General features: G+C 42.6%; 1 protein-coding gene across 7 annotated transcripts in view; it reads right to left on the bottom strand.

Annotated features, from left to right (window-relative positions):
- ERICH3 (glutamate rich 3) overlaps positions 1-5,004 on the bottom strand; it is a 104,104-nt gene extending 99,100 nt beyond the window's left edge. For 6 of the 7 annotated variants that reach the window (XM_074376234.1, XM_074376236.1, XM_074376239.1 and 3 more), the window contains exon 1: positions 4,654-5,003. In XM_074376234.1, coding sequence (XP_074232335.1) covers positions 4,654-4,676 — 23 coding nt within the window. In that variant the 5' untranslated portion in view covers positions 4,677-5,003. Of the gene's footprint in view, positions 1-4,653 lie in introns of all 7 variants that reach the window. The other variant, XM_074376235.1, reaches the window with a different exon arrangement.
- Positions 5,005-27,788: the final 22,784 nt, after the last annotated feature.

Below are 27,788 nucleotides of genomic sequence, written 5' to 3'. Positions count from 1 at the left end.
CTCTGTACTCTCCTAAAACTGGTCTGCTTAAAATGCACTTCCAAGTCATGTTGATCTACACCGCCCTCCTTTCCATTTCACAAGCATCTTTCTATTTTCACAAAAGAAAGGCACATGTCTTACCATCTGGTGTCTTATTAGGGAATATTGAACTTAGAAAAGCACCTGTGAAACAAGGGGATAATGTGAAGGATTGTGTGGATGTTGACACAATAAAGTGGTTTACATGACTGGGCAACAGATATGCAAGTTGCTTCCAGTCCTCTGCTTCCAACATAGTTGAAGGAGGACCTAACTGAGTTGTCGTTTGAAAGATCATTGAAAACATTTTTTGGTGATAGATCACTGTGTGATTATTGGCGTATAACTGTGGGAAAATCCAAAGAATTGAGTGACATTGTCTAACAAATTCCTTTCCATTCCCATCTACTTAGCAGGTTTGTTAAGTAAAGGAATAAGAGAAGACATCCCATCTATTAAAAAAAAAAAAAAAAGCAGACTCTAACAAAATGATCAAAGTTTTGATCACGTCAAGGCAAATGAGAATATTCAATTCTTAGTTAACCAGAAACAATTTACTTGTTGAAGTAAAATTGTTCATATTTAATAGTTTGGGGAATAGAAACTACTCAATTCGAATTCAAATATTTAATGAATCCACGTCTAAAATTCTGTGTTACAAATACTTTTAGTCGTAAGAGTGAGTGGTGAGCAACAAACTCAAATGTTACTATGCATACATACAAAGTACTACACTGTTTGCTAAGAAGGCAGACACTGTAAGTCTAATTAATATTCATCACAAATAGTTACAAACTGTGTGTGCATGTGAGAGAGAGAGAGAAATGAGAATTTTTAAGATCTATTCCCTTAGCCACCTTTAAATTTAAAATACAGTATTATTAACTATTGTCACCATGATATACATTACACCATCATGATTTATTTATTCTATAACTAGAAGTTTGTACCTTCTGACCTCCTCCATCCATTCTTCAAACCCCCATCCCCACCCCTAGCCACTACCAATTTGTTCTCTGCATCTGTGGGTTCATTTTGTTATTGTTGTTGTTTTAGAGTCCACATATAAGTGAGATCACTTGGTATGTGTAGTGTTTATTTTGCAGCATATACAAATATCAAATCATTATGTTGTACACTTGCAACTAATACAATGTTATATGTTATTATATTTCGGTTTTTAAAAAATAGAATAAAAAATACCATGTTGGATTAAAAAAAGAAGACGGCAGAGACAAAGTGCAATGAACATTCCAACTGTAAATGATGTGGCGGGTTTATCATTTTTTGTCACTTTGGGATACACCTATCCACTATCCAGATATTGACAATTTTACTTCCAGCATTTTGTACTCTGCCTTTGATGAAAAAAGGACTGAGTTATCAGGGAGTGCTAAGGATGTGATCATTCTTTCTATACCACATTTCAGTATGCTCTGTCACTACAGAAAGACTTCTTTACATTAAAAAGCATAAATTAATAAGTCTAAACCAAAAAAAAAAAGTTTTCTAAACTTTGGAACAATCTTTCCAAACGTACAACATCTCCTGCCTTTCTTCTCGTCATAAACTATAATGCTCCCATTCTTCCAGTTCCTCAAAGCAAATTTACAGATGAGTGTGACTATCTCTACTTAGAGCCAAGTGCATCTTTCACACAGGGAGCCAACTGCACGTGGGTTGAGTGACGAGCCTTTGGAGGACTCCAAAGAGCCGTATCATTTAATCCTCATGCATGACTGAGGGGTATAAAATCCCCATTTCACCTCGAGGACTAGTGCACAACCCCCAAACACCCACACCAACAAACAGCGACTCAGGATGAGATTTAGCAAACCAGAGGGTCTATCAACTGAAATTTTCCACTCTAAAACAATTTCATTAGAGATGTCAGTGCCAGACACGGTATTTTATAGCTGACTTCCCCCAAATTACAATGCAGCTCAGAATCTAAGTCTCTATTATAATCTTTGGCAGAAGTTTTTAAGACCATTTTTATTTACTCCAAACTTTATTTGAACAAAGTCAGCACGGGCCCTTTGCAATCTTTACGTCAAGTGTTTCATGCTGTATGTAATTAAGGAAGCAGCGGAATTCAAAGGAAGCACCTAGAGAAAGAATCAGGGCATCCCACACTGATTGGTGGAACTTTAAGGATTTAAAATTTCTGTTTTGTTGTACAATTGCACTTTATTACCACTTTGTTCTTAAAATGTAATAAATACGAACTGCTTCAGTAGTGATGAGAAAGCTTCCTCAGCTTTAATGCACCCTTTTATTTGCTACTGAAACTTTTATTATCTCCAAATGGTAGCAAAGACAAGAAAAATAATGATTACTTATTTTGAGGCAAAATGAGCAATTTGAAAATTTTTTTTCTTGGGTGAATTTTGAGGCATTTAGAGTTGTTATAATTATGTTTATCGTTTTCATTTATTTTTGATGAACTAAAAACAAAAAAATACATATAGACACTATCACAAAATTATTTCCTACTTATATATCAAAATACTAGATAGCGACGTACAGGTATCATCTGTCAGAGGTTGGTCTGATCTGGATAAAAATTTCTACGTGCTCAAGGCCCCCACACCTCTCAGATGTAGCCCATGAGAGGCAGTGCAGAGTAAGGGTGAACCACACACGCTCTGCAGCCAGACGCTCCTTGGCTCTTTATTCCAGCCCTGATTCCTTGAAATTCCTTATCCGTGAAACCTCTGGAAACTTCTCCATCCTCAGTTTCCTCATCTGTGAAAGTAAGGGTGACCAGAATCTGCCTCGTGGAGTGGGTGGGAAGAGTAATGAGGTAGGCATTCCTTGTAAAACAACAGACTTGAGCCTGCCACAGGGCGAGCACTTGATAAATGTTTAGCTCTAATAGGGTTTTCTTTTGTGAATCCACCCACCTCTAGACTGCATGCCCGGTATGAGATTACCGTTTGTTGAGCATTCCTGTACACAAGACACTGTCCTAGGCAGAGGGGGCACAAAAATGAATGAGATACAGTGCCTACAATTTTCGTGCAAGATTATCATTGCATCTTCTTGTCTTCCTTGCAGAGTACCATGAAGCATACTCTTTCATTACATGGCACCTTTTCCTTTTTTTTCCATGTGCTTGGAACCAATGGAGCTTCAAAAGAATTTCACTTCAGTTTCTGAAATCTTAATCATGCACAATTTAATAAGCAGCTACAGGTTTTTCCACATTTGAAAATAGATGATTAAATGGTCTAATCAGATTCTAACTTAGCCAAAAACTTGAAAAACATAGGAAGACAACCATGACTGACACATTCATTTTCCTGAAAGTAGACATACTGCAAACAGCAGCTGCAGAAACACAGTGCCATTTACATCCCACTGACCCACAGCAACTAAAACTGCACAGAAGATCAGCATCAAAGCATTAAAGTACCTAAAATAAATTCAATTTGAGATAAAATGAGAAGCTGGTCTAGGCACAGCTATCTCATTTTCCAAAAAGTTCTCAAACTGACTTCCAATATGGCACCCTTACATGCCTTTAGTTTTTTCAAACATTTCATTTATGTCTTGCACTCAGAAAATTCATTAAAAGTAAAATCTTTAAGCTTGACTATAAATCCAAAGCCCAACGACTAATGGGGTATTTCAGACATCACAAAACTCCGAATTATCTTAAATATGTTGTCCTCTGCTAATTTGCTGCTCTTGAAAATGTGCAATAAATTCAATTAAAAAGGAAAGCATCTTCAAATCAGTTGCAAGATCAACCAGGATATTATCTGCTTACTCGATGTATCATAATAAAAAACCATATAATATGCATTACATTGTTTAATTCTGAAGGAAATTGGATATTCTCTCTTCCAATAAAAGGACCCAGACCGTTTAGGGGTTGTTTTTTGCTGTTGTTTTGTTTTTGTTTTTAAACAATCATAATGACTGTGTTAACTTTCTAAAATAGATCGAATAATTGCCAAAATATGTCTTCTGCGGAGTCACCCTGCCCGAAGGGACGGGAGCTCCTGTGTAAACACGCAGACACACAGCTTCTGCTTTCCCTCCTGCGTCACATCACCTCCCAGGGTCACAATACTTTTAAAATACCCACTATGATCCTATGATCCTTTCGAGATTGGGCAGATAAAAATCCTGAAATAAGGGGCACCCCTCTCCCCCTGAAACCTCCCTCAATGTTAAATCAACTCACACCTCATTTGGATGCAAGACGCCAGAGTGAGAATTTATCTCTAAGCCCCAATTCTCCAAATGAATGCCTATTTTGGTGACCTCTACTTTTGCATTTCAACACATGTTCCACAGCAACAGGAGCCTCTTGATCCCAGCTAACATCCCTGCTTAATGCATGCGTTTTTCACAACCATTTTTTTTTAATCCTTTCAGAGTGAAGCTTTCAAAGAGGGCGAACGTCGGTGAAAGAAGTGAGGAAAGGGAGGGAGGAGATTGGAAACCTGGGAATTCTGCCATTCTTGCTGTAACCCAGAATCCGGATTATTTTTCTCCTCTCTCCAGCCCCACCTCTCTCCCCGCCTCGCCCCTTCCCTCCGCAGCGGGAGGGGGGGCGGCGGGGCTGCTGGCTGAAGCCGCCACCTGCCGCGGCGTGGAAAAGCTCCAGTTGTCACTTACCCAGCGGGGTGAGAATAGCTCATTTTTGCAGGATCCCTTTTGGACCCGCGGCAGGTGCGGAGGGTGGGTGCGTGGGGCCCGTGCACGCTGACGCCGCGACAGTCGCGCTCGCGGGGTGGCTCCGCACTGCGGTCGCCCGTGCGCGGGGCGCCTGAGCTGCGCGCAGCCTCCCGGCCCCCACCCGCCCGCGGTATCCACAGCCTCGCGGTTGCTAAGGCTGCGGGGAAGGCGAGCGCTCAGGTTCTGGGGAAGCCCTGGCGCTGCTGGAACGGAGCTTGGGGAAGCTGGAAGTGAGGTTAAGCTTCCAGCCCTTTTTCTGGGCCCAGATGGGGGAGGAGACCGCGGCCCATGCTCTGTTGTTCTGCGGCACGGTTTCTCTAGGCACCTGAGATCCGAAAACACACACAAACACACACACACACACAAACACTCACTCCTGTTTAGGCTGGTATGCTTCCTGCTAAGCCCTAGGGAAGGAAGGGCTGGCTGGTGGCTGAGGGTAAGGTAATGAAAAACAGGAAGCAGCTACATTGTGATGCCTTGGTTTCCAGTTGTAAAACAGCCCCTAGATTGCAAGTTGGAGGGAAAGAAAGAAGTTTTGGGTTTGGATTTTGTTTCTGCATCAAGAGATTGCAATTGGTGGATTTCCTCCTTGGAAAACCCCTATCCTTGCTCCCAGCACACAGTCCTGACATTCAGCAGGTGGGAAAGATGTGATTACTCCAGGAAGTGTGCTGGAACTTGTACTTGCATCCAGCAGGGAGAGTGCAGGGCTCAGTGAAGAAGCCTGGATTGACATGAAAAGGCCTTGGTGTGGAGGGAGTTTAAGGCGCTGAATTCAAATGAGCTCTTCCTAGTCCTGTTTTTGCTTTGTCATGTTGTTTGCTGGGTGATTTGCTGTCTGGCCTCAGGTTTCTCACAGATAAGTGAAGGGTTGGGCACATCCATGGTGACTGGGCTCTCTCTGTGGAGCTCAGTGCTAGCTCAGTCACACTTACAGGTGGGAAGGGTGTCCTCTCATGAATGGCATTCTGCTTTCCCACACATCACAAAGGCCCACAAGCATGTCAGAGTCCAATCTCCTTCACGTAACATTCAAGGCCCTTCATCATCTGTCCCCAGCACCCTTCAACAGCCTCACTGTGACCACTTTCTCCACCTCTGCTACCCTAAACTCTAGCAAAACCAAATCTTGCAGTATCCCTCTCATGAGAATGTGTTTCCATCCTGTCTACCTGACAGACTCCTACTCATCCTTCAATATTTACTTCAAACCCTACTTTCCTTCAAGTTCCCAGGTGTGCTGGTGACTCCCACCACTGGGGGCCCATGCTGCCTGGGCATACCCTCTGTTTTACACTCACTCATGGACCTGTGGTGGCCTTTTCTATTTGATCATGAGCTTCTCTACTTCATATTGTATACCTATTTTATTTTTCTGCATTCTTACAAGCAAAGAGCAGTTCAACAAATGTTTGGAGTATAAAGGAAGGAAAAAAAGAGAAAAAATTCTTCAAAGTGGTAGCATTTTTATTGGGGACTTACTAAATGCTCTGCTCAGTCTTTTATGGAGCACTTACTAACTGCTCATTATCTCATTTAACCCTCACCTCTACTCTCAGGAGTAGGTTTTCACCTCCATTTCATAAGACAAACTAAGACACAGAGAAGTTAATTATTTTGCCTGAAGCTCCTAAGTGGAAAAAGCAGGATTCAAATACAAATCTGTCTGATTCCCAAGCCCCTTGGTGGTTTTAACAATTACAAATTCCTTTTCCAGTAACTCTTGTGAATTGCTACAGAAGTCAAATGTTCTATATACTATCAGAGTTTCCTGACCTGAAAGACCAAGAGCCACCCCAGTGGAGACAAAAAAGGGTTCTAGCTCAATAGCTTAGATCCTGAGACTGAGGACTCAAGCCTGCTTTGACTCCCACTCCTGGGCACATATCCGGAGGAAGCCCTAATTTGAAAAGATACATGCGCCCCAATGTTCATAGCAGCACTATTTATGATAGTTCACATATGGAAGCAACCTAAGTGTCCATCAACAGACGCATGGAAAAAGAAGTTGTGATACACACATACACACACACACACATATTTATATATGCAATGGAATACTACTCAACCATAAAAAAGACTAAAATAATGCCATTTGCAGCAGTATGGGTGGACCTGGAGACTGTCATATTAAGTGAAATAAGCCAGAGAGAGAAAGAAAAAAAAATCACATGATATCACTTACGTGTGGAATCTAAAAAAATGACACAAATGAACTTATTTACAAAACAGAAGCAGACTCACAGACATAGAGAACAAGCTTGTGGTTACCAGGGGGAACGGGGAGGGGGCAGAGAGGTAAATTGGGAGTTCAGAATTTGTATATACTAACTACTATATATAAAATAGACAACAAGGTCCTAGTGTCTAGCACATGGAGCTATATCCAGTACCTTGTAATAGCTTATAATGAAAAGGAATATAGATGTATGTATAACTGAGCCACGTCAGAAACTAACACAACATTGTAAACTGACTATATGTCAAGTAAAAAAAAAAAAGCCAGCACAAACATTTTTTTAAAAGGCTACTTTGGGGAGTAGATGGTTAGAGGAGCTAAAGAGAGGCAGAGGTCATCAAAGAAGGAAGATGTGAGATGTGAACATGGCACCTTCTGCCTAAACAAAGTAGCCTTATAGGTACCTACTGGCTCCTGCCCCTATAAGCTTACCCCCACTGCCTGTGGTTGCCGTTGGAGGGTGTCCTTAATGCTTTGTAACTAGATTTGGCCTGGATAAAAATTTGGAGGGAGGGAGAAGGGACTAAAAAGAGACATAATTTTCCCAAGTGCTACCAACCCCTAAGGATGGTGTAAATAATATAATCTTATATAAGTACTAGTTGTTATGTATTAATTCATTTGTGCAAATAGAAAACGGTATTCTCACACTGGTGGAATGAGAAAAGAAATTAAAATACACTATTTAGAGACTCGGGGTTCTGTAGAAAAGAATCCCTGGCACTCAGCAGACAGCAAGGTACCGTCAGCAGCGTGTATTAATTCGTAAATGGGGTTTGAGTTCTCCACCCCTGTGAGCCGCACAATTTCACCTCCCTGATGAAAACTGCAAGGAAGCTACTAATTTTCACTTCAGAAAATGCTCACTGTGAAAATGCATTGGGAATTTAGCCAGAAGGAATTTTTATGTTAATTTCTAGTATGGAGATAGGAAAAGAGAAAAAAGAAAAAGAAAAAAAATGTAAATTAAACTGTTTCAGAGACCAAATATTCACTGGAGTCATTTTCATTTTCTCACAGGAAAACAAGTCCTCAGATGTCCACAGTAGTATCATAAATTTATAAAAAGACTGTTTTGTAGAAAGACTCATGGAGTTGGGGTTTGGGGGCAGGAGATTGACAGAAGCAGGAGAAAAGAAAAGAGAAGGATTACTCCCACAGTGCTCATTGGATCACTGCTTTGGTTGAACAGGAGCTAGACTTAGGGATCACAGAGCTAAACCATCAGCGACCGACAGTCAGGGGTAGGAAGTCTATGGCTCAAGAGTCAAATCCAGGCCACTGCCTATTTTTGTAGTCCACAAGCTAAGAATGATTGCTACATTTGTAAATGGCTGAAAAAAAAATCAAAAAAGAGCATCTTTATATGATACATGAAAATTACATGAAATTCACAATCAAAATCCATTAAGTTCTGTTGGAACACGGCCACACATTTGTTTATAAATCTCCTGTGGCTGCTTGGTGCTACAAAGGCAGAACTGAGTAGTTACCACAGTGCCATTATGACTTGTAAAATCTAAAATATTTACTACCTGGCCCTTTACAGAAGAAGCTTGTCGACCCCCGGCTTAGATTATCACTGCAATCAGAGAGATCATGTACCCTCTTGGACTTTGAGAACAGATACCACATTGTTCACCTTGTATCACCAGCACCTACCACAGTGCCACTCACAGAGTACGTGCTCAATAAACAAACAAAGGAACGAATAAACAGTTGGGAGTAATAAGTTTTCCCACGGGTTTATCTTTCTCCCACAAATAAAGATCAAGTCATCAAGATTTTCTCCTCAGATGTAACAGACATGCATGATGATCTGATGTGACCCCAGGGCTCCCTTCTTTTATCAGCACCATATAAAACCCCAGTCGGAAGTAGGTAATGTACGCATTTCAACAGGACACCATCGTCAGATGGTTAAGTTTTCAAGAGAGCTTCCTAATACTGTACATCCTCCAGCATTAGCGTGGGTCCTTCAATGCTGTAGCACTGAGAAGCTGGAGAAGGATTTAACATCAAACCCAGCTTTCCCTGATAAGCTTCCCTAATTAGTTAATTCCAGCGAGCCTTTTAGTGAAGCACAGTGTTGGGTATAGGAAAGGCTGAGAGGGCTCGTGCAATGGATAGAGTGACAATCTCAAGGGACATTCCTAATTTAGAGTTCTGAGTAACCCAGATAGGCATGATGTCTCCAGATCTATTTACCCCTACTTCTGAGCTGCAGGGAATCTGCAGACAGATCAGTTAGAATGGAGCTGTCAATGTGTAACCAAGCAGGACCCTGTTGTCATCATCAGTGACCATCTGATGTCTGTAATGGTGTTTGTAACTGCTTCATTGTATAATGGTTTAAAGGATTTTTCTCATGCTCTTCCTGACCAGCATTGGGCTGGACAGGAGTGGGGTTTGGGTGGTTCACCCAACCCTCTCATGGTGCTGTGTACAGAGATCATGCTCGGTGTCCTGCTCTTGTCCACAGGGTGCTCCTCTTTGACCCCTTATGGTTTCCTTGTATCTTGTTGTTTGAGCTGCAGGCCTCAGCCTGCAGCAGGAGGTCCCAGGCCTTAGCCAGCTTAAAAGGCTAAAAGCATTTATCAACCTGACTATATAGCTTTTCTGTAGAGCTCTTTTCCTTGAAAATCCTTCCTATGCATCCTTTGTTCTAGGTACAAGAATATTAATAAAATCTCAAAGCTGGAGGTGAACTTCACACCCAGCAGAGGGAGGGGGACCAATGCATTCGCAAAAACAAGAACAACTTTGCAACAATTTGTTACCCTGTATGTGATCTCTATGGAAACTAGCCTCATCCCACCCTTGAATTCTTGAACTTTTACTACAAAACCCCCTGCTTTCTTTCCCCAGTAGGCTCACGGTCTTAGAGACATTAGTCCACTGTGATCTCCTTTGCCTGGCAAAGAAATAAAGCTGCCTGCCTTTTCTACTTCATCCAAAACTCTGTCCTTGAGTCTCAGTTCAGTAAGTGGGGTACAGAGGCCATGTTTCAGCAACAAGTGGACTTATTTAGTGGCCCGGGGAAATCAATGGTATTTACTATGCTTGAGGTCTCAAAGATGAACAGGGCTCCTGTCTGCCCTTAAGCTTGAAGTCTGTTAGCTACATAGACATGCAGACAAAGAATGACAAAGTAAAGTGCAGTTGATGGAAGTACGTATAAGGTGCAATACAGAGGTGCCTTCTGACTAACGTTCCTGTCCTACCCTTACCCGCCACCATTTCCAGCCATGTACCCACTCTTTGTGGTGCTGCACACCAGTTCTCACTGCTCACATTATTATTTCATCTAGCCTTGACACCCTGGTTGTTCCTCACAATCTCTCCCAGGGATTCTACACCAGGAGAGGGAAGAGACTGGCCATGATAGGGGAGAAGACAGAAACATCGAGGCCGTTGGGGAGGCATAACTTACTGACCTGGGTTCTTGGACTCCAGTCAATAGAAATTGGTAAGAGGCCGGACAAGAAATTCTGGTAAGGCTTTATTGGGATTCGTGCTACAGCACGACGGAGCAAAAACAAGTAACAGACTCCCTTGCTTGCTCCCTGGGGGGGGGGGGGCAGCTGGTCCCTTAAAATGAGGTGATAGTGGTGGCAGACCCATGGGTTGGGCCAGAGGAGTGGCTTAGATGGTCTGCCTACCCCCTTGGTGGTGCCATGTGCAGGGATCACGAGCAGTACCCTGCTTTTGCTCCCAACACCTCAGAAGTGGCAGTTGGGTTTCAGTCTTTTTGTATCTTGTTGCTGATAGTTTGCCCCAACTCTGCACGTGTGCAGGCATTTTTGGTCCCTTATAGTTTCTTTGTATTCTGTTGCTCCAGGAGACACTAGTCCAGGTGCAAGCACTGCAGCAAAAGGTCCCGGGTCCCAGGCCTGTCTCATGACCACCAAGAGATCAGCAAGGATAATAAAGGATACTTGTTTTTCAATTGTTTTCAAATAATTCTATTACTGGTAAATACACTCCATAGCCCCACCCCAAAAAGCTTGTCTAAGAAAGTCAGGGAAGGAGTCACAGGGGAGGCAGTGCTTAAGACGAGCCTTCAAAGATTTATAGGAGTTGGCCAGGTAGATGGAGCTTAAGGGGAAGAGACGTGTCTTCCCCAAGCCAAGACCTCCCTGTTTAAGGCTCTTAAGCTGACGATGGACTCAGCCAGTGTCTGTCGACCCTGCCCTGACTTATGCACCTAAACATTAATGGAGGTTGTTACCTGGAACAGGAAAAAGGAATAGGTGGAAAAGAAGAGGTAGGAGATGAACGCTTCGTCAGGGAAATGGGCACTGAAGAGGGCTCAGGCGTGTCAAACCCTCTGCTGCGGGGCACCTCCTCTTCCCACAGGACGTCTGTCCCACTCTTGCTGCACACGCACGTACTGTGTTTGCACGCAGGTCTTATCTCCTCCAACAACAGGCTAAGTTCTGCTCTCTCCTTTGGTGCCACCCAAACTGCCATTAATTTAGGAAGCATTTAATAAGTGCTTGTTGAATAAGCGATATAAGGAGTGTAATCCACGTTTTCCCGAACACTCCATTTGGAGGAGAGGATACGAAGCAGGTGATATTGTAAAAGTCATAAATAACTATTTCTCTGCCTCTGGCTCCACCCATGTGTCAGTCAATCTGTTACAGGTTAACGAGCTTGCTATGTCTGTGATTATCCACCATTAGCCAAAAATGCTTTCCAAGTCACACGCACTGGATCTGGGGAGGGACACTGAGCAGAGCCGTCACAGTGGCCTGATGCAATGGGAGGCTAGGTCTGCTTACTCGATCCAACGTTAGATGGTTGACATTACTGTCTGCTGTGAAACAGAGTGCATATGCCGAGAACATGGAGCTCCACATAGGCTCCACTCAGCCTAATACCAGAGACTATGCACTGACTGTCCTTGGTACCAGGTGCTATGCTAAGGGCTTCACTCTTGAAATCCTCACAACTGTCAGGTAGGTGTTATTTTTATTCCTATTTTACAGATGAAGAAACCGAGATTCAGATAAGTTAATTATCACCTATTAAGTGGCACAAGTGAGACTCAAATTCCATTTTCCATGATCCCGGCTACACTTTTAAATAATTTGCTCTCTTCCCTCCCGCTTCCCAGAGGCGAGGGAACGTGACCACACGTGGGGAGGGCTCTAACTGTAAGGCCACTGATCTTAGTGCAAGTTGTGCTCGGTGGTCCCAGACTTTCTCCCAACTTCCCCACGTGCGGCGGCTCAGTGATGCTGCTGGTGAAGCGAAATCAAAAACCAGCAGTTTCACCTTTTACCGCACATCTGTTTTCTGACAAATAAGTAGAATGTTCCACGTCCTCTAACCCTTACAAGCAACCATCCCTAAAGTTTTACATCTTCATTTGGTTTAAACCGCACTGGCCTTGGCTCTCCCATGGCAGCAAACAGCACTGATCTTCAAGCATGCTGGGATCATAAACTGCTGACTAAACGGTCCTGTTATCCAGCCAGAAGGAAAGAGGGGATGTGTACACTCTATACAATGAAGCTGATTGCATAGGAAAAAACACAGCACCTCTTAAAATCAGGTGAGAAGTAGCTTCGTGGAAATGAGCAGAAGACTGAGATTATTCTTATGGGACACAATCAAGCTCATGAAACAAACCATCTGAATCACAGTGCCTATTTTTAAATAAAAACACAGCTTTATTACTTACATTACTTACAAATTAATATTATAACTCAAACGAAATTAAGGTTTTAAGATTAAGGTCTTAAAATCAAGGTGCTACGTGATAAAGTCCTTGAGAAACAAATACTGACTGAAGATTCTTTTTTTTTTTTTGGTAATAACATATCAGTTTCATCTAAATAAGCACCCCAAAGGAGTTTGAATATGCCTTCACTTAATAATTGCTCAGCCAGCACTTTCTCTCTAAAAGCAGAAAGGTTAAAAAAAGTTTTGTCATTGTCAGAGTGATCACGGATTCTGAATTAATGACTTTCCTATCACAATGAAAGAAATGGACATGTGGACCTAACATCAACCGACATACAAAAGGGAAAACACTGTTCTGGACTGGGAGCTGGAGACAGAGATGGTCCACCAGTCAACTGTAGGAAACCCCCAACAGTGAAAATAAATCAATAGGTAGGCAGAAACAGCAAAGCCATGAGCTCTTGAGCTCTGCAAATTCATCTGGAATGAAAAATCTGGTGATCCCTTGAGATATGGACAGTTCTGTAATACAAGCCCACAACTGACCCAAAGTCAGAATTGTGGGATTTCTCCCTTCCTGTGAGTTTCCTTTTTGAGCAACCTTTCCTTTCATTCAGTAAAGGCCACTTCAGATTCCACAATGTGGTGGAGGAGGAGGAATCATGACTACAAGGTTTGTTGTCTGCACCTCTGCAGGGCTGTCACCACAGCAAGTTTTAATCCCTGAGCTAAGGTTGGTCAGGCGGGGACGCGGAAGGAGGGCTCTGATGGGCTGGAGTGCCACATCATGGGACAAGGAAGCAGGAAGTGTCGTGGCTTTGTCCATCTGACATGTTCTACAGGCTCACACAGCCTCAGCTGAATGCCAAAGGGGAAGAAAGCGAAACTTTGTGGTGTGGAGACATTTTGGCAAGCAGGGAAGAGCAGTCAAGCAGAGAAACACAGCTTTACTGACTTAAAAGGCAATAAATGACAAAGAAAGAGGCAGCGTCTTAAATGGAAGGTACTTTCGCAGTTTCAATTATCCACAGTCACAAAAAGTAAGAACCATATAAATCCCCTTCACTTAGCTTGGCATCACGTCTTTGCACTTAGACTTGAGTGGTTATGCTTGTGTGATGTTTAGACTGTGAGAATTGTCTTCAGAGGTACTGATGAGGCCATGTTATAAAGAACTGGTTGGAGAAGAGGTGAGAGTGTCTGGCTCTCCTATTTCACCCAAATGTGAATCAGAGACCTGAGTTTGAGGGGGAATCCTGTCACTGTGGAAGGTGCATGTATTCACCAACTATCTGCTGCTTCTCCACTTCAGGTCGGGCTGGCAGGTCTCCGTCACCTTGAAGTAAGCACGACCGTAGGACTCGTTCTAGCCAATGAAATTTGAGTGAAAAACGCTATGTGTCACTTTGAGGGCAGAGTCGTTTGAGGGCTCCTGCAGGAGCCTCCATTTAATCCCCCAGGTCCAGCAATCGGTGACATTCTGCACGCCGGTGCTTTCCTCAGCCTGTCGTTCCGAGTGAGGAGAGCATAGAACAGAGCCCCCGCAAACTCATGATGGACATGAACACAAACAAGGAACAAACCTTTGCTCCTTAAAGCCACTGAGATCTGGGGTTATTGGCTATCCCGGCCAAGCTGGCCCATAGTAACCAATACAGCCAGAGGGTGGCTGTGTGACCTAGAAAAGCTAATGACAGGCTCCCGTTTTCCCATCAGAAAATGAAGAGGGCCTGGTACGTAGGAAGCTTTCAGAAAATGGAAGCTGGCTCATCCTCATGATAAGGGCCAGACTGTCGTAACTCCCCGCTCCGTGCCGGTCACTGCCTTCCCTTTACACACATTAGCTCATCCTCACTCCAGCCTTACAACTGAGGTGTTACTGATCTTTCCATAGAGGATGAAACCAAGCCTCAGAGAAGTTTACCAGCTTCATGAAGGTCAACCAGCCTGTAAGTAAAAGAACCAGATCTTTCCAATCAGCGCTCTTACTTTTCCCACAATGCCTCTTCCCCTAAATGTAGCTAATTCATCTGTAAATAAGTAAGAACTTAGTTACAATGTATTAGTAATTAAGATAAACATCTTGACATTAAAGGAACACATAAAAAGAGAATAAATTACATAGATTTTTAAATCATCACCTTCTTCTGTATCCATGACACCTTTCTCACTAAAGACTTGATTCCTTCTAAAGCTATACCTAGCAATTCCTAATCTGAGGTTGCAAACTGCTAAGGGTTTAATAAAGTAATAATATGGGTCTGCAAGTTATTCTCAGGATTTCCACAAGCCTATGTGGAAATAATGAACTTGCAGAGGGTACTATCACCAAGAGAAATAAAAATAGTTGTCTTTCTTTTTCTTTTTTTATCAGAATTTATGGGTCATCTCAGTATGGTACATTTGGCTTTCTCATAGGAAGGCAATATTTGCTATCACTCCTGAATAAAAGTGCAGGCTTTTTCAGAACATTAAGTTTATGATGATTTAAAAAATAGTATACAAGGAGCTCTTGCTTATCAAAAGGTTGTTAAACAGTATTATATCCCAAACCTCACATTTTGGCTAGGACAAGCCTGAATTTACTTTTTTCCCCATGTTTTTTGCAACTTAGCTCCTAATAACCCAGATTATCCCCTAAGTCCAGAGAAGTGCTGAGAGGCTGCACAGCAGGACACATAGCTGACACCAAGGAAGAACGGCAGACACCGCAGCGTTAGTAGGGGGACCAGCAAGGGAGTGAATTCAGAGGAACCCACGGGGGAAGCAACTCTTCTGTAGTTAATTTGATGAAAGGAAGAGCTGATGGATGAAATGAAAGGGACAGAATCACAGGAGCATGTCACTTTGGGGGACATGGTCAGGACACACCTAGAATTTGGGGGAAGATGCATCTCGGAGGAACTGGCAAGAGATCTTTGCAGGATACGTGAGTCAAAGTGAATGAGACACAGTCAAACGGCATTCTGTGGCCACTCTTCCCTCCACCTCCCCCTGCTGGAAATCGGCTACTCGTTTTCAGACTGACTGTGTTAAAGATGCTCCAGGTGTCACAGGAGCAAGCACAGGGGTCAAGTGTTTCAAAGAGACCTTTTGTCCAGATTTCCAGAGGACACTTATAGGTCTTGTCATCAAATAAGCCTCTCTACTATAGCTGCAGCTGCAGTAATGACAATTAAAGGAAAAATTACTGAATATATGACAAGTGCCAGGTTCTGTGCTAAATACTGTAAGTGCCATGTTTCATGGTATGCTCAAAGGCTATTAATTCCGCTCCTCCCCTTTAATAGAGAAAGGTAATGAGAAGCAGGGAATTGAAGTAATTTGCCCAAGTCACAGGCTCGTAAGTGGCGACACCTCCATAGCAATGGCTTTCAGCCCCCATGTCCCACTGTCCCCGGCAGGATGGCTGGGCAGGAGCAGAACCACACGTGGATGGTGTCATCAAGAAGGCAGAAGGAAACCAGCATTTATCATGTGCACCAATGTGCTAACGATCCCCATACACTATCCCATTAAATCCCCACCGTTCTGGGGGTGGGGGTGTTGTTATCCTCAGGTACAGATGAGAACATTGCGGCTTAGAGAGATGAACAGATTGTCCCAATGAGACAAGGTAAGTCACAACCCCAGTTATTCTAGATTTACACTTAATGATGCTGCCTCTGTCACAAGTTGATTCTGATTTAGCCTCAAAGACGTTATTTGCCCCTATAAAATATCAAGATATCAGACCAAATTGCAGTTCATCGGAGAAAGACCTGGATATTTGGTTGGAAACTCAATCTAAAGCCATTTTATGAGATGGCAACTAAAAACGTCAATGTGATACTGGTTTACACTCTCAGATGTACAAGTTCTGTGTTTTGCATTGATCTGATCACGTCTGGAACACTGTCTGTGTGGTGGAGTTATATCTCAAGGCACATATCCGTCACTGCAACCTCTGAGTCGTGTTCAGAAAGCCCTCTTCATTCAGTTTAAGGTAAGGGAAAGCACTCCCTCTCACCCATGGGAGGTAGTTGTGGAAACCAAGAGAAACCAACTATTTATAGTTTCCTTCAATGAAATCTTCACCAACAATTTCTTCCTCTTTGCAAGGAATTGTCTTTTTTATTATACCTTGGTAGTGAGTGAGGGACGGGCTGATGCACATCTTATATGTGTGCCTGGCACTTCTCTCTAAGGAGTGTCTGGACATCATGTAGGGTCATGAAGGCTGTGCACAGCATGCACAACCCAAAAGTGTGCTGTCCACAGACCATGATGCGAATGGTGCCCTCTGCAGTTGTGCAACTTGGCAGCCCTATTGGCACCTATTGTTTTATTTCTCCGTCGATGGGACCTCTGCTTAAATTAAGATACAGGAAGACTGTTTCACTTACTTCTGGGTATTACATTCAATATTCCAAAATAAAAGAGTTGCATTTTAAATTGCAATATCAAGGATACATGTATTAAAATGGTGAATATTCTGGAAACCATTTCATAGGAGAAACCACTGAAATAATGGGTGATATCTAAATTAAACCTGATAGGGCTATGGAAATCATCAGTGTCACCAAATATGTGAAAGGATTTCATGCAGAGGATGGAAGAGACAGACAAGTTTCCTGGGAGGTAATTAGGAGAAGAATTTATAAGATGATTTTTGGCTCAGTAAAAGAAAGAACTTTCCAGAACCAAGCAACAATTAGAAACCCAATTGCAACAATCCTAGGAGTATGGGCACACTTAATGCCCATGTTATGGAAGATGTGTCCAAAAATGGAGTGGGCAATGGTTGACAGTAGAGAGCTCATTATCTCTAGAAATAATCCAGAATGAGAATCCGAAATGTTCTACAGGAGATCTTCACGTGGAGTTATATTGTACTAAATGGATTGTAAGGTTTCTTATAGGAAATCTTTAAAGTCTGTAAATGCGTGATGGTGACAATTCCCTATGAACTTCCAGCCCTCCATCCCAGAGGAAGGAAATCCCTTCACCTCCCTCCTGGAAGGAGGTTGAGGCCTTAAGTAAAATGCTTGCTCCAACCCTGTATGTGGCAATTTCAAAGTTTCTGTCAGGTCTCATGAAACTAAGCAAACAGCCACAGGGAGTATATGGTTTAGTGAAGGACCTATACTTTTTCATTCCTGGAAGACCCAAGAATCACAAAAGAGAGTGGGAAGAGAAATAAGGAACCTAACACGTCTCTGTGTATTAATGAGTCCTGCCAACTCCGCTGTATTTAATCTAGAATGTTTTCCTTCCTCCTTATGGTCTTAAACCAGGAGTCAAAAGCCCAAAAGCGGAAGAAAAACATGAGACACTAGGGAGTGGCAGGAGCGTAGCAGGCGAGATGACACAGCGTGTCTAGAGCTGGGCTCTGGGGCGCAGTCGTTCGGTGCCTTCTAGAAGTGCCTTCTGGAATTGCCACATCTTCTTTTTCCAAGGAAGTTAAAAAGTCAGACATTTTTTGGTGAAATTTTCTCATTTTCTGAACCTTAGGCAAACCAAACAAAAATGATCTGTGGGTGGAATTCTGCCCCCTGGTTTCCGGTTTATGACAGCTGATGAGAACTCAGCTGTCTCCAGACAGGAGGGCTGGTACTTCAGAGGAGGGTGGGAGGGAAGCCCATGCCCGCATTTCTGTCTCCAGGTGAGCCAGCAGACGTCTACTGGGCAGCTGAAGGTAAGGCGGCGTATGACCAGCTGTACTGGGCGGGGGGGGGGGGGATCTAAAGAGACACCGTCAGGGCGACTCCCCCGACGGGAGACTGCTCTGCGGGACCGGATGGGAGGACCAGAGGCCACCCTGCACCGACCCGCTGAAGCTCCCGGCCGTTCCTCTCTCCACTGAGTAGTGAACTTGAGGTCACTGGACCCTCAGGCAAGTCCAGCCCCTGTAGGTAGGGAGTAGTTTTTCCCCAAAGGGTACATGAACATTCTCAAAGCCAAGTTTGAAGAGAAAACCGTTCTTAGGAAGAAGCAGAAATCTTAGGAAGTTCAGCAAAGACTGAAACTGGGGACGACCACCAGGAGACCCTCGAGACTTTTAATTCCTTGGATGTTTTCCCTGAGGCTGGGGGAAAAGTCATATTTACCATGTAATTTTAAATGTCTTTCCCTGACTAAGGTATAACATTTTAGTTCACAGCACATCTGATTTCAGCCCTGTTTTTAGAGGTAAGCTCCGACAGCTTGTTCATATGGAGTTTAGTTTTAGTTTTGATAGAAGTTTGGTTAAACAACAGAGCACTAGAAGCACCAAAAAAGTGACAGGCACAGAATACTTGTTTCCCTGTGAGGGGGAACGTGTTTTAAAAAGAGTAAATGGAGAAAGAGCAGAATTTGAAATACGATTAGATTGTAAAGGTAACAGATATAATATACAGATATTATAATAATATTTTTTTTCTAGTCATGTGTGTTCCCTAAAATTACAGACAAGTCCTGGAGAGGCAGACCTCGGTTTTCCAGATGAGAGGAAACGTGGGGCGTAACTCCAGGCCTTAGACATTGTTTTTCATTTACCTAGCGAAGCTCCGCTCGACACACTCAGCTAATCAGAGAAATCCATCAGCGTGGAGAGGCAGCAGCCCCGTGATGGAGCGGCCGGCCAAGTCAGGCCAGATGGCGTCCCGCCTGAACCGCCCCCTGCACACAAATGGGTGTCAGACAAGGTCGTCAGCAGGCCCTAAGCCATCCTGCTTTTCCTGTGCTGGGATGATCAGTGATGCAACAAGAATCGTGAACATCTGGGTGAGACGTGCTGCTGCGCCTCCCCGGAGCTCTCTGAGCTCATCAGACAGCTGGCCTCCACCAGTGTCTTTGGGGCAGGCCAGCCCTGAGTGACTGAGTGCTAATGACTATGAACTGGAGAGTCATACCCCTGAGGAGATATATATATATCTCATAGATATATATATATATATGTCTGGTTGTCAATCATTTCTCAAATTTGGCACCATGGCACAGGTTGACAATTAGCCTGAATAAAACTAAGGTGTTTTTAGTTGCCCCAGGCAAATCGGGCAAGCAACCAAAAATTATCATCAATGGCGTGGAGTTAAAAGTCACACCAATTCCCACCGCCTGTGTAGTCGGCTTGCTATCTAATAACAGGTCCTCTGCTTTGCTTTTCCGGGACTCTTTGAACAGCCACCAATAGCGGAGCTCATTATTGGAACAAGGAGTAACAACCCATATTAATAAATCCAGCTTATTTGGGGGAACTTGACAGACGGGATTTGTGGTGATGAAGCATCTGATTACAGACAAAGACCAAAGCGCAAGACTGCCCTGCTGTCCAGTCTCCTCTGTGGATGTGAAATTTAGTTCATTACCATTGCCTCCTAGAACAACATTAATTCCACTCCATACAAAACATCAAATGGCCGCACTGGTAACCTTGTCAGGAATAGAGCTACTAATCGGCAATTGAAAGAAGATTTGACCTGCCTTTTTAGTAACTGGCAACAGTTTCAGTTCAACAGCCATGGAAATAATGAAGTTTTGCAGAAGTGCACAAGAAAATCTTTGGAAGTTATAATCCATTGCATAGATTGCTAATATTCTAACAGTGTTTATGTAATACTGATTCAAATTTCTACAATTTGGGGGGAGAATTGAATTTCCCGCACTATTTGGTTTCTTTTAACAGCAAAATAACTCAAATGTAAACTATATAAAAGCTAAGAACAAATAAAAGAGGAGACTGCTAGGATTGAATTGAGGACATAAACTGCTGTAGGGCTTGCTTTCTGCACCTTAAGGTGAATAAAATCTTGGCATTTCCTTTCTCTCTTTCGCTATTTTATTTTTTGCTACTTCTTTTTCACCAAGCCCATGTGCAGTTCATTAGAATAATAACACTTCTTGATTCCAATGCATCTAAAAGTATGCACTGTCAAGAAAACATATTTTGCCTCTCCAAACCCAATTATTTCTGGGATGGAAATCACAAACTACTAAACAACTTATAATCTTGTGCATGTATTGAAATCAATAACCTTAGAAATATGGATTGCTAATACTGCCAGATAAAGAGACTAACCTTAATTTAGTAAACATTTGTTGAGAGCATATCTGGGGAAAGGTTATTCCTGTCATTCCAAAGTGCCATCTTCCAAATTGGTTTTGTTACTGAGTCCAAACTCCTGCTCGCTGCACAACGGGCCAATAAATCAGGAGACGTGGTGTTGGGGCAAGGACTAACAACTTTATCTGGAAAGCCAGCAGGCCAAGAAGACGGCAGACTAATGTCCTGCAGAACCATCTTCCCCAAGTCAGAATTCAGGCTCCTTCTATACTAAAAAGGGGAGGGGCTGTGGTTGGTTGTTGCAAACTTCTTGGTGTTGGAAATCTTTGTTCTTGCAGCTGTCCGCGGAGATCAGATCACGATGTTCCTGTAAACCTCCAACAAGACAAATATTATTTTCTGTTTTGCAACTTTTATTCTCCATGTAAGTAGGAAAGTGTTATACCTGTAAAGATCAGAGCCTTAAGAATGGGCTCTCCTGTGTATTTCAGGCTATCGTCCACATTCTTTTACAAAAGGAGCAGAGTAAGCATGACTAAGCCCAGGAAACAGCGCACAGGGTTAGAGCGAAAGGAACAGATCCAATACGGAGTCAGGTTTGTTCTTTTCTATTACAGTTTTACCCTGTAATAGAAGAGACTTTTTAATGAAAAAAAAAGTCTCATCTGTCTACCTGAAAATGTCTAAGAGGTATATGTGATCCTGATCTGATGACAAATTCTTTCACATCTTTATCTTTCAAAAGAAAGCTTCAATCAGGAATTTGTTGGCAAACACATCCAGAGCTTCCTTAGAAGCAGTAATTATAACTGCCCACTACCACAAGGCAGCCGGAAGCTGAGAGCTGCCAGGTCTGATAAAGCTCACCCTTCATGAAGATCCTTCAATGCTGACGAATGGGTAGGAATATCTACAATTTCTGTACCTGAGATATGTGTATGGAAACATGGAGATGGCCAAGAGGAAAAGAAGGAGCTGTGTTTGCAGTTCATTGACTAGGGGAGGCTCTGGCCCATTGGAAGAAATCAGAGATATTTTTATGTCAAGTGCCCCCTGGGACTTACCTGCCCCAAGGGAGATGCTCAACCACTGTTGCCTTCACTTTTCTCCTCTAAGACTGTTCTATGTTGATACAGCATTTTAAGGAACAAGAAGAGTATTTACATGCATTATCTTATTTGACACTCACAATACCATTTGGATATCAGCTTTATTTTATGTTTGAAAATAGGTTCTGAGGACAGATCTGTACAGCTCCGGGTCCCACAGCCAGTCTTAGGCTCCATCATCTTGGTCTTCGGATCCCAAGACTCTCTCTCCTTTACTGCTCCGAGCAGCAAGTATTTGGTGATGTGTACCTGGCCAATTTCTATCTTACTTTTAAAATTCTCTTCACTGTATGTCTTACTTTCAAGGATCATTTATCACCTCCTCTGTTTCCTTTCCTGTTTATTTCTCCGTTCCCCTAGTTCTCGGGTTGTAAAAGTTTTACATACATAATGTTGGGAGGTCCATGATTGAAAGTTCTTTATGCAGCATCCTGAGCTCTTCAAAGTTAAAAACATCCTACAAACAAGGCCCATTTTATACTGAGCCTTGATTTTTCCGTTAAGCACTTTTGTTCAAGTACCAAACACAATTGGCGGCGTTTCGCTTGTCAGAGGGGAAGAAAACAGCTACGTGGCTATAGCTGATACTGTGCCATCACCATTCTGAGGTGTCAATTCTGGGCGTCACGTTTTTCCTGTGTTCTTAGCTTGATGTCCTATCTTGAATTTTTATTTCACTCGAATCATTTTTTTTAAATTCAAAGGCTTCTTTTTACTGCAGCAATTTCAGTTGGAACACTATGTTTGAAAAAAAAAATTCACAGAAAAACTGAAGGTTAAATCAGTTTTATTCTGTAAACAGTGCCTAAATTATCATCTTCTTCCCATAACAACCCAATTAATATGTTAGAGCAAAGAGGAAAAGCCAAAAAGTGCGCTGAAATCGTAGAGCTAGTGCGACACCTTCTGGTGAGAAACGAACTGCGTTTTTGTCAGCAGCCCCAAAAGCTACTTCAGACAATGGTCCTCCCAGACAGATTTTAACAGATTTTATTCCGACAAACTGATCTTTGTGACTACTGGTATGCCTCAGGCTCTGTGATAGGCACCGGAACCACTGATAGGGCAAGATAAGATCCTTACATTCAATAGTCTAACCGCCTACTATGGAACAAATAGCTCTAACTACACACCTATCTATAGAGAGACTGCAACCAAGTGCCAGCACTGTTGTTGGGTTGGGTACACAGAAGATGCTGCAGAAGCCCGCGGAAGCAACTTACTCTCTCAGATCAGGGAGGGCTTCACAGAGGTGGTGATGCTGAAGTCTCTAAGGATAAGTTGATCATTTGAGACAATTTCTGACTAGGGCCAGTGTAAGATCCCAGAGGTTGATTCGCAAATCAAGCTCCTTTTTTTTTTTTTTTTTTTTTTGGTGGGGGTTGGGGCTGGAAGAATTAGGTTTGGTTATTTATTGTTAGTTTTTTAATGGCGGGACTGGGGATTGAACCCAAGACCTCCTGCATGCTAAGCACACGCTCTACGACTGAGCTATGTCCTCCTCCCCCCAAATCAAGCTACTTTGATTTGCATCTAAGACGTGACTTTTCTAAGAGAAATAAGTGGGTGGGAGGTTGGTTGCTTGTTTTTCTACCTAACTCGGGTCAGGGAGGGGTGTCTATTTTTTTTTATAATATCTTGGGTTTTGTTTTTTAATTAACATTTCCTTTTGGCCTTGAATTTTTACTCAATTCCCTTCTGACTTAAAAATCTTGTTTCTACTCTCAGAATTTGAAATCTCAGTACTTAATGTTATACCAGTTTTTCCAAAGAGTCCAAACCACTGTAACACCAGAACCTGGTCAACAATTTGCAGCCATTCAAGCAAGGTAGGAAGTAGGGCATGCAGAGGGGAAAATGCCACACACTGGAAGTCAGAAATCATTTCAGTCCATCTGGGGCCAGGAGGGAGATGTGTCTGGAGAGGTGAGGAGGCCCCAACCTCAAAGGGCTTTGAAAGCTCAGCTAAGGAGTGTGGGTTCACGATCTAGGCTTCAGGGACCCACTGGAAGATGCAAGCATGACAGTGATATGATCAGATTTTCCCATGAGAAAAGTCACTCTGGCTACAGAGTGGAGGGCGGGGTGGGGGTGATGCTAGTGGAGGCCAGACAGAAGCAGAAAGCTGTGAAAAGCGGTCTGGAGATAGGAAGCCTGAATTGGGGCAGGGCATGGCAGGATGGGCGGAGTCGAGGGTGTTTCGGGGAAGAGTATCAGCCAGTGTTAGAGGAAGTCTGGATATGAACTCGAGAAAGAAGGATTTTGAAAGATCTTTTATGCTTCTCTGTCTAAAAAGAAAAGGAACATTTCTCTTCCTTGAAGAGAGAAAGCCCTGTCTCTTAATGCAGAGCTCCTGTTCTTCGTATGTGGTATGAGGAGAGAGTGAATACATTCTCATCATGCGAGAGCATAACTGCTCCACAAGCCAAGCGTGCAATTTTACAAACTAAATTTGGAGACTTTCAAAAAATATTGATCGCACCTGAAAACATTTAACGACTGCAGCTTGGAAACAAGGGCCCAGAGATGCCAATTTGTATTAACGGTGCTTAAGTATGCCCATAAAAAAAACACACCCAGGATTTTGGGGAAATTTGGATCACCATAGTACTTTTCAATTTCTTTGAGTACTATGTATACTAGATACGCATTTTTAAAATTGTTTCACTTAATACATTTTGTGGTTCCACAAGAATCATCATACTAGACAGTATTCTTTTCAAAACAGGTATGTATTGGGTATATTAAAAGCAGCACAAAGGAGAGTAAAAATTCCCAACATAAAGTGTCTTAATGTGGCCAAGTAATGTGGTTACAACCATCACCTGTGAATACGTATTCTACAGGAACTAAACAGCAAGCTGAATTATTTTACCCATAAAAATGTTTGATCAAAAAATTCAAAAATTGTGTCTATTATGAAGTCTATTTTTTGAATCATTTGCTGAATATCTACAGATGTTCTGCAGGTGATCTGGGTGTGTCGTGCTTCAGATGTTAATTTAAATGTCATCGGGTGGCATTTAGTCATACTTCGCGATTTTATATCAATCAAAGTGAATTTCAAGAATTGAAAAACGAAACTCCAAGTTTCTTACAAAAAAAGCAGCTTTGGCTACATTCTCTGATTTCTTTATCGGAATGTTTATCACCTCCTGATCTATAAAACGATGAGCCGTCACAAGGGTCAGATAAATAAGCAATGTTGCCAAATGTACAAGGTGCTTTGGTCTCTGCCAGGCCTGTGAGGGAGTAATTGTCCACAACCAGCTTTCCCTCAGGCTTGACATGCTTTACATGTAGCCAGGTGAATTCAAAGTAAAGGATAAACTGACTTCTCTTTGATGTTAATGAATGAAAGAAAACTATTTTAAATCTGTAGAAATCTTTGGATGGATATAACCATCATAAGCAAGATGATTTTTTAATTTTTAAATTTACAATGTTGTATTAATTTCTGGTGTACAGCATAGTGATCCAGTTATACACACATATGTATATTCTTTTTCATGTTCTTTTTCACTACAGTTTACTACAAGCTATTGAATATAGTTCCCTGTGCTGTGTTCCCTGTCTATTCTGTACATAGTTTTTATCAGCCAATCCCAAACTCCCAATTTATCCCTCCCTCCCATCTTCCCTTCCTGGTAACCATAAGTTTGTTTTCTTTGTCTATCGGTCTCTTTCTGTTCTATAAATAAGTTCATTTGTGTCATTTTTTTAGATTCCACATTTAAGTCATATCATATGGTATTTGTCTTTGTCTGACTTACATCACTTAGTATGATAATCTCTAGGTCCATCCACGTTGCTGCAAATGACATTATTTCATTCCTTTTTATGGCTGAGTACTACTCCATTGTGTGTGTGTGTGTGTGTGTGTGTGTGTGTGTGTACATATACACATATATACACACACACACACCATATTAAGCTGTGATTCATATAGCCACATGCATTTCACTGTTGGTTTTACAGAAATGTTTAGTCAGTTTTCAATAAGATCACACAGGTCTATTTCCTCAAGATTTCAAGATGCAATCTGTTTTGTTGTGAAATACATAAACTGTTGAATGAACGAAGGAATGAAGGAATGGCATCAGTTCAATGAGTGAGTAGAACTAGATTATAACATTACTTCTAACACAAGATTACACCAAAACACCATCATCTCTCACTGGATCATAGTAATGGCCTCCTCAGTGGTCTTCCACTGTATACCGTCTACAGGGCAGCCAGAGTGGTCTTGTTGAAGCAGCTCAGGTCATGTATTTCCTTGACTTCTTCCTGTGGCTGCCAGCAGTGGATAGTAGGTGAGTTGCCAGGAACTACATCTCAGCATCTACTGGGGCCTCCTCCTAGTCTGCCACCCTGTGTTGCAAATGTCAGAAAGACAAGTTTTGTGATAAAATTAAGTTCTCCCATTACAGGCACCCATACCAGATTTGAACGCAGAAGTTAAGCATCTTCCTGCAACACTGGGCCATTGCACTGGTGAGCAGCATCTGGGACACCTCAGGTTTTTCTGCGTCCCTGCTCTGATGGCCAGTCACCCACTCTCTAGGTGGCGAGAAATGGATTTGGTGTGGCTGCTGGTTCACTAATCCCTGGATTGCAGCTAACTCCTGCTCTTCTTGATGGGAGCAGAGATAGCACCTCCACTTGGCTGGCCCTCAAAGGCTTGTTCTGGTGGAGGTCCAGTCTAGACTGTATCCCTCTGTCTTTTCCAGTGATGTTCAAGCACTTATTCTCCGTATAAACCACTTTCTGCTTTACAAAGTGTTTTTATTTCTCTAGCCAAACCCTAATGGATACGATTCTAACTGAGATTAAAAATCTAACTATTTCCACTGATCTCCGAGGCTCCCCATTCCCGCGCTCATGTCTCCCTCTCCCTCATCCACCCCTGTCACAGCTCCCTGGTCTTCCCGACACACACCACACGCTCCTTCCTCGGGGCTCTGGCACTCGTCCTTCCCTCTGCCCTGCAAGCTCTACATCCAGGCATCATACCTGCATGCTTAACTCCCTCATGTCTTCTAGGTCTCTTGTTCAAATAGCGCCTTCATGGGAGGTATTCCTGACCACACTACACAAAATAGCATTTGCTCCCCACGCTGTCTTGCCCCTTACTCTGCTTTGTTTTTCTGCAATGTTCCACGTATTTACATGTCTATTTGCGGTTCACAGTCTCTCTCCCCTAAAATGCAAATGCTGTAACACCAGAGACTCTCGCTGACGGTTATAACCTGCCTGTAAGCAATGCCTGGCTCAGAGTAGGTGCTTAACACATATTTGTTAAATAAAAGATGTTTATTTGAAGTGGTTACGGAAGGTTGTAGTCATCAGGCGGGCAAGCTAGAGGTTTTCACAATTTGCCAACCACTTACTATGTGGTAAGTACTGGTCTCTGTACCTTACATGAGACAGATGACCACCAACCCATCCCTGGACAAATGACAGCAGTGGGAGTCAGACAAGTCCATAGATAACTATAGTCACTTCTACCCCCATAAAGCTGGAAAAAGTGGATCATTGGAATCCATTCATTCAACCAACATATGTTTATTGAGCACTAAATAGAAGGGAGCTAAAATTTTTCACAGGCTTTCTATGTGCCAAGGCATTATAAGATTTACCTAGTATCTTTTTATAGCAACCCAATTAGGTAAGTAACTGTTATCCCCGACTTAAAACTTGAGAAACTTGAGGCCCACTAAGGCCCAAGGTTGCCCCACTATTGAAAGATAAAGACTAGACCCTGGTCTGTCTGACTCTATATTGTTATTCTGCTTAAAGGAACATGGTGCAAAGCCATTTAACCTGTTAGTGGGATCAGAGCAGGCTTCCAAGTAGAACCTCCAAAAGTAATATGCTGAGTTAGGCAGAGACTGGAGGGGAGGGCACGCTGGGCTGAGTGAATAGCATGTGTGACATATCGCGATGCTGTACCTCCCATACAGACAGAAACATGGGTCTTCTGGGCTTCTGTTTCCATTAATAA

The sequence above is a fragment of the Camelus bactrianus genome, chromosome 13 (assembly GCF_048773025.1).
Source record: "Camelus bactrianus isolate YW-2024 breed Bactrian camel chromosome 13, ASM4877302v1, whole genome shotgun sequence".
Taxonomy (NCBI): Eukaryota; Metazoa; Chordata; class Mammalia; order Artiodactyla; family Camelidae; genus Camelus; species Camelus bactrianus.
Note: the sequence above shows the minus strand (reverse complement) of the source record. Positions and strands in the feature narration are given on the sequence as shown.